Below are 10,000 nucleotides of genomic sequence, written 5' to 3' on the forward strand. Positions count from 1 at the left end.
ATAGCTATGATGTTTCAGAGCAGTTCCTTGAAGGAGTCTTATCCCAGAAACAGTTCTTGGTGTGTGTTTTGTCGAATTTAATATTATAATATCGTTTCAAAGTATCTTTTTTCTCTTTTCACTTAGTAAATTGACAAAAAATGGAAGGAAATTCGACAAGCGGAGGTACTGTTGTGGTCATTTACTTGGGAATGTTGACTGGTGTTTTGTTGAGTTTTCTAGCTCATTAAATGATGTTTTTTTATAGGGCGGCGATTATCATCCAGACTGCTTGGAGGCGTTACAAATCAAAAGTGAGAGCCACATTAACTTGACATGTAATTTACGTGATAAATTCATTTGGTGATTTTTCCCCAAAATAACTGGAAAGGCGTTTATTAAAGGCAGGTTTTATTTGAAGGTCATCAAATTCTCAAAGTGTAACTACTAGCCTTGAAAAGCAAAGAAAAAGGTATATTCTTTTTAGAGCGGTTTTCTTTACGTATGCAACAATGGCAACTTTACTAGGTCATCCGCGAAATGTTGTAAGGCAAGACAGAAAGTTGGAGTACCCTTCTTTCAAGGCATCGCAAAAGCAACGAACTAAATAGTTATTTCAAACACGCGAATTTTAAGATGTTAAGCTACTGGAGACAACCCATGAACAATCCTTTTTATATGGACGTGAGCTACAAAATAATAGGGAGTTAAAGAAACCACGACGGCTACGGGCGACGAAAACGTCACTTTAAACTATTAGTTTGAGCTGCCCTAATTGTTTCACGATGTTCCAACTTGTTTATTCTGTACAATATGGGCGAAGTATGCTATAACCAGATTGGTACGTACGGATTTGAAGCAAAGAGAGAGAAGGAAAGATTCATCGTTGTTTGTCCACGTTGTCGTCAAAACCTGAAAATTGGTCATTTTACGTTGTTGTTTCGACGAGAACGGGAGAGAAATGTACAAAAATGCGTGCCGCACGTGCACCACGATCATTTTTGCCTCTTTTAACCATTATTATTATACATCAGACTCACTATGAAAAATCTGATTGGTCGAAAGCATTCAATCAATTCACAATAGCTCGTGAACTTGACATGATAAATGTAATATCTGCTGCAGATATTACATTTATCACTCCGAAGTAGCTGATACTTGTCAAAGAGATTACGAAGAAAACATGATGAATAGATATTGTCGACGACAACATTTTCGTGACTGTTAATGTCGCCATGCTTAAATCTTAGTGACTCTTCTTTTTAACAGAAAGCTGCAGTTATCCTCCAGAGATGGTGGAGACAAAAATTGAAGAAAATCAGGAAAATGGCGATGGAGGTGAGAAAAGTCTTCTTGAGATAATTGGCGAATCACCATCATGTACGGTTGAGTTCTATCTCTTACCATGCCGCCACCTTTTATTCCAGAACGCCGCCAACATCATTCAGAACGCCTGGCGCCAATACAAATTGAAGAAAATTGCGAAAATCGCGATGGAGGTGAGAAAAATCTAGTACTTGAGTCAATTGACGAATCACCATCTTGTATGGTCGAGTTTCATCGTTTTTACCATTCCGCCCTCTCTTATTCCAGAGCGCAGCCGTCGTCATTCAGAACGCCTGGCGCCAGTATAAATTGCAGAAAATTGCGAAAATCGCGATGGAGGTGAGAAAAATCTACTTGAGTTAATTGACGAATTACCATCTTGTATGGTCGAGTTCCATCGTTTTTACCGTGCCACCCTCTCTTATTTCAGAGCGCAGCCGTCGTCATTCAGAACGCCTGGCGCCAGTATAAATTGCAGAAACTTGCGAAAATCGCGATGGAGGTGAGAAAAATCTACTTGAGTTAATTGACGAATCACCATCTTGTATGGTCGAGTTCCATTGTTTTTACCGTACCACCCTCTCTTATTCCAGAGCGCAGCCGTCGTCATTCAGAACGCCTGGCGCCAGTATAAATTGCAGAAACTTGCGAAAATCGCGATGGAGGTTAGAAAAATCTTCTTGAGTTAATTGATGAATCACCATCATGTGTGGTTGAGTTCTATCTTTTACCATGCCACTCTCTCTAATTCCAGAACGCTGCCATCATCATTCAAAACGCCTGGTGGCAGTATAAATTGCAGAAAGTTGCGAAAATCGCGATGGAGGTGCGAAACATCTACTTGAATAAATTGACGAATTACCATCGTGTATGGTTGAGTTCCATCGTTTTTACCATGCCACCCTCTCTTATTTCAGAGCGCAGCCGTCGTCATTCAGAACGCCTGGCGCCAGTATAAACTGCAGAAAATTGCGAAAATCGCGTCTGAGGTGAGAAAAATCTACTTGAGTTAATTGACGAATCACCATCATGTGTGGTTGATTTCCATCTTTTACCATGCCACTCTAATTCCAGAACGCTGCCATAATCATTCAAAACGCCTGGCGCCAGTATAAATTGCAGAAACTTGCGAAAATCGCGATGGAGGTGAGAAAAATCTACTTGTGTTAATTGATGAATCACCATCGTGTATGGTTGAGTTCCATCGTTTTTACCATGTCACTCTCTCTAATTCCAGAACGCTGCCATAATCATTCAAAACGCCTGGCGCCAGTATAAATTGCAGAAAATTGCGAAAATCGCGATTGAGGTAAGAAAAGTCTTCTTGAGATGATTGACGAATCGAAAAAGCAAAGCAAAGGTCTAGGTTTCTATGAAATTGTCATTTTTGACCATTCAGTCGCTTTATAGTGATTTTCAATAATCGACCAGAGCTGTCTTTTCACACAATCTGGCGCCATCTTGCGAAGCGTGAATAGACGTTGTACACTTCTTGCTGGCAAAATTAGGGTGGTTTATGTTCATGAGGTAGAATAATCCAAAAGAAACAACTCTAATTCAAATAGCCTTTTTACGAAGGTTACAATTATTTGCCCCACCCACCTCCGGAAAAGACTGCTACAAACAATTTCCCGAACCCACCATAATTACCTTCATTAAATGTTGAATTAATAGAATGTATTTACATTCTGCGGAACTAAACTTAAGTGGCAGTGACAAAGAATGTAAATATTTTCCTGTTGGTATGAAACGCACGTGTACCCCAGGGCATTCATATCGTCTTCTGTTTCTTAAGGTTTGGTTGGGGAATACGTTCCCTTTTTCCCACTTGGTGGGTTTTTGGGTTTTCGTATTAGGTGGCTGCATCGCCAGTCCTTATAGCCTGAATGGTATTTATTTACTGTGTACGTAGTGACTTGTATCCTGGTTGAGCTATGTATAACATTACACTGACGGCATTAACAAACACTCAGCTTCACAGTTCGAGCTGCGCACCCATTCCTGTGTACGAGTCGTGAATATAAATGGTATACTAGTTTAACTAAATTTTAAAACAAACGAGCCCTTAAGCATGGGGGCCATATAAACAAACCGCATTCTATTCAACAGAAAGCTGCAAGATGTATCCAAAATGCCTGGAAGCTTTTCAAGCTGCAGAAGCAAAGAAGAGTGGAAATGTCAAAGGTGAGCAATACCAACGAGGAGAGGCTCCCAAGGGCTTTGGGGAATAAGAGAACGTGGCTAATTTGAACTGGGGAATAGGGGAACGGGGGAACAAAGACAAAATATCTTAGAGAACAAGGGAACATAGACCATTTTAGGGATAAATAACAAGTTTGAAAGTAATTTTGGAAATCCTTAAAGGAAGCAAGGATCTCACCATTTACTGAAATTTCAGCAAGGTACGCAGAGGTCAAAACAGGCTTACAAATAGGGCACGAGTTTCCAGGAAACACATGAAACTTGACCTAAAAATAGTTGCATTTAGAACTAATAAATTCGACCTTTATCAACACGTTTGATAAAGTCAAATTTTCCTGTAATAAAACTAAGGGCCAAATAACTATTACTGGAGTCGATTCTGATGTCTCTTGCAAATGAATTCAGCGAAAACAAAACAACGATTTCCAAAAAACCCAATGAAATTATGCAAGGGAAGCGAAACCAATCAAGAGCTACTGACTTGGATACAAAACCAAAAAAGGAAAGCTAAAAAAAGGAAAAGGAACGCGGTAGGCGTAACAAAATGCTAACAGTGTATAAATGAAAAGAAGGAAGCTCTTTCGTGGGAGGGGAGGGTGGGGAAGGACAGAACTCCCCAACCTGCCGCTCCCATACACGAGAGAGATTACTCTCTGGCTACTTAAAGTTTTATTGGTTTCGTGAGTAGGACAATTCTAAATCATACGTCTTTTATAGATCGAGTTGAAGAGGAAAGCAGATGTGTCTCCTCAAGAGCTAGGACACCCCCCTGCTAAACTACAGCGCCTTGAGAATATCACCTGGGTTTCGAGCATGAACAATTTTCAGTATATCAGGCATCTTGGGACGGGAGGGTTTGCAAATGTAAGTGCTTTTTTTTTAAACTTGCTTTGAGTTTTAACGTTCACGGTTTTTTCCTTTTGGGAAGCTAAGTCGTGAGTAGGTTTTTCTTAAGCAAAAGTTGAAAGTGAAGCGGCCAGCATAAGAATGTGACGGTATTGTCGGGAATTGTTCTAAACTCAAGGACTGTATTGCAAACAAAAATAAGAAAGTCGCAGTTGAAATTCTACTCAAAAGGTGTGTTTACATTCTTTATTTTAAATGTGTTTATCTTCATTTTAAGGTTCTGCTTTTCCACAACCAGAACACCACTCAGGAGTTTGCTTTTAAAGTACAAGACAGGACCAATCGTACGATATTCCTCAACGAAGTAAAAGCTTTAAGCGCCGCTCAAGCCTCCAACTTTGTGACCAAACTATGCGGTTCGTTTTCCATTAGGGTACGTAAGTGTATTCAGCATATTTCGTGCTTTGTAGAGATAGTTTCGCGTATTTAAGAAATTTCTTTCATGGCGACCAGCAGAAAATCATGGCTTAGTCACATGGGGATATGTTAAGCCCTGTGAATCCTTGTTGACATAAATCCATGTGAATCCATGTTGTTCATTCTAGCTATTTCCAAGATTGTTAGACTTTCAAAAGTCCTTCGCCTCATGGGCCGCCCCATGTAGATAGCTCGCGCATCTACGTCGCGTACGAAAAATCACGTTTTTTGGCTCGCCAAAACATTTTCTTTTGGGATTCTCGTGAGGTCATGTCGACTTACAAGACTGTGTGCCCTTCACTTTCGTTGACTAACGAAAAAGTAGTTATCGAAACTGAGAACATTTGTAAATTTCCATATTTTTCGCTTAAACATCTTACACAATGTTGCAAAATCGAAGACAATTATCAATTATTCTGCGATGGTGCAGTGTGCATCAGGAAATGAAGGACTAGTCCAAGCACTAAAGTAAAACATTCAGTTAACTTCTAGCTTAAATCGAACGCAAGACCTCCTGAATACATAAGTGGTGCGACTTCTCAACCGAACTGTGAAGCTAAACTCGTTCAGTTAAGAGTTGGAATGCAGATAATATAACCAAAGCAATGATTCTCGCACTAATCCAGACAATTTATGCATTCGCCATTTATAACTGAGAAGCCTAAAGTTTTCCCAGACTATTGCCTATTAAAGTTATCAGTGTACAATAAACGCTCACTATTTATGCAAAACAGTCAAGATCTAACCGATGCCGACGGGTAGTTCCTTTTTAATCTTGTTTTTTGCGATCTTTATGGCTGACTGAGGACCTTAAATATATTTCCTGCGTGAAAAGCACTTCCATGCCCATGATCGATTTGTTATTACTTTTAAGAGCGATAATAATACGCTTTAATATTTTATTACAATAGAATCTGCTGTTCCTGGTCTTCCAATTTCTCCCTGGAGGAGATTTAGAAAATCATATCTTGCGCTATGGAAGGCTTGCCATAAATGCAGCCAGGTACGTATTAACGAAATTGAACAATGATATACATTAAGATGATCCTGGGATAGTGGAAATTAAAGTTTAATTTTAGTTTATTCACCGAAGACTTCCATTTGACAGAACTGGCCGGCCAGAAAGGGCATTAGGAATGACTAACTCTACAACGCCTCACTTCGAGGATGATGTATATACTCTTCCAGACGAATGCGAAGAATGCACGTGTTTCTTCAAATTGTTGCATTTTCTTTGCAAACTAACGTGTCTGGCCGGCGGCCAGTTCTGACCAAAGGAAATCGTCCTTACACTCTTCTTTTCTTTAAGAGTAAAATTACTTTGTGATGCGTACTCAACGAGTGGAAATTGAATCCTTGGTTGTTTGTCGATCTTCATCAGCTACCTAAGGAAAAAATCGGCAAAGCACTCTTTTCGAATTACACAAGGTTTGGTGAAACATTTTTTCAGAATTAAAATCAGCGATATCAAAGTTGTTGAGAATTTTGACTCGGTCCATGAATGGCATTTAAATGACTCCATGTCAACGTTTCTTTCGCGGAGAATGTGAAGTTCATATTGGTACTAATCAGAGTATATTGATCATAATGAAACAAATCAACACAAATAAATGGTTATTTTCTGTAAATGAACAGCAAAAGGTGTAATATGGGCGTAGTTACTCGATCCTTCTAATCTATTTTATAAACTTACTGATGTTCTTTGCTTTAATGCATATCTTGTTTCTCGTCGCATGGTTGCCGTTTGGTCGGCCTTTTAAATTCTTATTTGTTTTGCTCTCATTTGAGCAAAGTTCCGCCTTTTGTAAGCGAAAATTTTATATTTATTTTCATGGCCAAATGTAAAATGATGTGAACACGTTCCTGATAAAAATATCCGTTTCTTGCAAGCCAGCTGAGTTTGATAATTAAATGATTGGCTATGCGGTGATGTCTTTCTCAATAGTGCTTTGTGGCCTGCGTTATTTTGTTTCAGGTTCTACGCTTGTGAGATTATCTGCGCCGTGCAGTATTTACACCATCGCGGTATCATCCACAGGTAGAGTACTGAGCATTCTTTGAAGAATGTGCGCATGTAATTGTATATAACTGCCACTCGTATTTGCTTCTTTTGGTCACTTCTCTTTAGAAAGGCTGCTTGCGTGAACCCTCTATTTGCCTGTACTGTGTTTGGCTTTTTGGAGGATTTCCATAACTTCTAGTTATTTGTCGATACATTTTAAAACAAAAGTCCTCGCAGAGTATAAAAGTGCCAAAAGTACTTGTTTTGAAATTTAGAAAAAAAATGAATCTCAGTTAAAACGCTAAAATTTTTGTTTATAGTTTAAATGTTCTTACTTAAAAAAAAGAATACTCGAAGACGATAAAAGGGAAACAAATAGAAACGCATTTTTAATTTTACAATTTAAATTGATATTATTTTAACAAAAAAGGATCCTCGATGTCGAAAAAAGACAATTTGATTTCAGGCTCAATTGTAGTAAAATTGATTTCAGTCTCAACGCCGAGCTGAAAAGAGCTTCGATACATACTAGCAGCAGTAAATTAAATTATCACAATTAATTTTGAGTCTGTCATCTTCTTTATCTCCTGATTGTTTAACCAGGGATCTTAAGTTAGATAACGTTCTTATCGACCACGATGGCCATATAAGAGTTGGAGACTTTGGTTTGTCCACCTTCATGGAGTCGGAAGAAAGCAGAAATGCATGCTGCGGGACAATTTATTATCTTGCACCTGAGGTAACCCACATAAACAATTAGCAACTTCACAAAATATTCGTGTCTTCACTAGGTTCTTGAGTACCGCAATTTACAGCTTTAGCGAGATTTGACTTCATAGAACTGGCCATCCAAACGTCCTTAATCCCAAAGGTTTCCTGGAAGTTCAGAGAAGATACCCGTAGACCTTGAATAAGTGTCTTTATTTGTAGCCTGGATAAGTCCTTACTTTGCAATTATCCAACTTACCTTGAAAGGTTAACAAAATTGTTAGCGAGTCCAGGCTACAGAGACCCACTTCATTTCACACGACTACCGCCATCACCATATACTTTACAAGGACAAAGCCATTGGTGAATGATTCACGTTCCACAACCACCCTTTATCAATAGCAAGATGATCCTTAATGGCTAGAGATCCTTTACAGCATCTCCGGCTTTAGCTCTTTGAGTTGCAAGTTTTTTCTTGCAGATTTTACCGGATAGTTTCCGGCAGTAAAGATCTCGGTTGGCAGCTTTAAGCTTCCAATTGGTCGCCCACAAGTGTATTGCCTTGCACTTCCACTGATGCTCTCTCTCTCTCTCTCTCTTTGTCTCTCAGATGCTCTTGCGAAATTTTTACGACACAAGTGTGGATTGGTGGGCGATTGGTGTGATAATCTATCGCCTTTTGACAGCGGAGGTGCGTTTTACATTTGAAAATCTTAGCAGTTATATCTGATAGTTGCGCTGATGCGCAAATAGAGCGAGTTTCAATCAAGTGTCGTAAAACCAAAACCAAAGTAATAACTTTGGCCAATCAAAAAGGACGGAGACAATCCAGTAAGCCAATCAAAACTCGAAGTAATTACACGAAGCCGACACAAAGCGCCGGAAAATGTGCACCATTGGTTTCGCTTTCACTTCTGATTGGTTGAAAAAATGGCGCGAGAACTTTGAACCAATCACTGAGTGAAGTAAATGCAAAACCAAAGCAATTCGCTGATTACTTTCGACACTCTATTGAAAACCGCTCTAATAGCATTTTCCATAATTCCATAACGCCTTATTTCAAAGCATTATGGGATTGAAATGCGGAAAGAAATCGCAAAAAGATGCCTTCTTTGTTCGCATATTTAATCCCATAATGCTTGGGGGCTAAATCGTGATTTCAATTGAAAAGAGTGCTATTGCACATGTGTATCATGCATACGATGTCATATATCTTGTCAGTGCGCCTTGGGAGACAAAAAAACCGAATACAAAAACCAGTGAATTGATAATTAATAATTAATTAATTATTATTCATGAACATTAGAACTAAAAGAGAGGATGATTAATTACATCTCAACGTAAGAAGACTGTCTCCACGTTTTGTACCATTGTTATTTATTTCGCTGCGCTGGTGTTGCAGTTTCCATTCTTCTCCGAGGACGAAGATGAGGTTGCAGTTACAAAAGCCATTCTCTATTCACCTTTGTATATCCCAGACTTCATATCTTCTGAAGCAGAGGATTGTCTCACACAGGTAAGTCAAAAAAAAAGCGTAGTTTCTGCTAAGTTTTCCTTATTTTGTTCTCTTCAGTGTCGTCAGCTGTCCTGGTTTTTGTGTTCACTGTAATATTTCCAAGTGTCACTAATCCGACGTTTTCCCGCTAGCTGAGGTCTCTGCCGATGAAGCAGAGATTTGTATTTCGCATGCAAATGTGTTGCCTGACCACACACTGAAGACATGGTAATGAAATCAAATTGAGTTTTTCGACTTAAAGTTGCAGAACTTAAAATATTCCGCAATCACCTTATAAATTCCCACTGACCAAAAGCAATAAATTAATAGAATTTTACGACTCCAAACGCGAGTAAAAGTCTCGCTTTGCTTCTATGAGAGCCGAAACCTGTCTGTATATTTACATGCGAAAGAGACGTACCAACAAAAGTTGTTTTCTAACCACGCAGCAGATTTCCTTAGCTGAGATGGTTAACTTTTTCTCCCGCATTCCACAACCTTTCTAGAAACAACTACGTTTTGGACCAAAGACCAATTATCTTTCCAACTCTTGCAGTTTTTAGAAAGAACGCCTCAATTAAGGCTTGGTTATGAAAAAGGGAATTTCCCTTCACTGAAGTACCATCCTTTCTTCTACGCCATTGCCTGGGAAGATGTTGCAAATGGAGAACTGGAACCACCATTTGTTCCATGCCAAAGTGAAGTAAGTGGAAAGAGCCTTTAAGAACCCTTTATTGATACACGCCATTAGAAAACAGTCCTAAGAAAATACGCGCGCTGATTGGTTAAAAATCGTGTTATATTTAACAAATAGATTCCATGTTGCCGTGCGTCTGTTCAGTAATAGATCACAGATGACGTCAAAATATGGTAAGAACAAAAAAATGGCACACTAGGCGATAGCCGAGTGTGTCACTGATGTTCTTACCACATTTTGACGTCCTCTGTGATCTATTACTGAACAG

General features: G+C 39.1%; 1 protein-coding gene across 1 annotated transcript in view; it reads left to right on the forward strand.

Annotated features, from left to right (window-relative positions):
- The first annotated feature begins 792 nt into the window (after window positions 1-792).
- The window catches only part of LOC138014008 (RAC-beta serine/threonine-protein kinase A-like), an 11,129-nt gene continuing 1,921 nt past the window's right edge, over window positions 793-10,000 (forward strand). The window contains exons 1-16 of the mRNA XM_068861040.1: window positions 793-820; window positions 1,249-1,478; window positions 1,736-1,807; window positions 2,060-2,131; window positions 2,223-2,294; window positions 2,380-2,451; window positions 2,543-2,614; window positions 3,415-3,489; window positions 4,225-4,371; window positions 4,631-4,786; window positions 5,742-5,833; window positions 6,806-6,868; window positions 7,436-7,571; window positions 8,151-8,231; window positions 8,943-9,056; window positions 9,592-9,738. Coding sequence (XP_068717141.1) covers window positions 793-820; window positions 1,249-1,478; window positions 1,736-1,807; window positions 2,060-2,131; window positions 2,223-2,294; window positions 2,380-2,451; window positions 2,543-2,614; window positions 3,415-3,489; window positions 4,225-4,371; window positions 4,631-4,786; window positions 5,742-5,833; window positions 6,806-6,868; window positions 7,436-7,571; window positions 8,151-8,231; window positions 8,943-9,056; window positions 9,592-9,738 — 1,629 coding nt within the window. The remainder of the gene's footprint in view (window positions 821-1,248; window positions 1,479-1,735; window positions 1,808-2,059; window positions 2,132-2,222; window positions 2,295-2,379; window positions 2,452-2,542; window positions 2,615-3,414; window positions 3,490-4,224; window positions 4,372-4,630; window positions 4,787-5,741; window positions 5,834-6,805; window positions 6,869-7,435; window positions 7,572-8,150; window positions 8,232-8,942; window positions 9,057-9,591; window positions 9,739-10,000) is intronic.

Source organism: Montipora capricornis, chromosome 8 (genome assembly GCF_036669925.1).
Source record: "Montipora capricornis isolate CH-2021 chromosome 8, ASM3666992v2, whole genome shotgun sequence".
NCBI lineage: Eukaryota > Metazoa > Cnidaria > Anthozoa > Scleractinia > Acroporidae > Montipora > Montipora capricornis.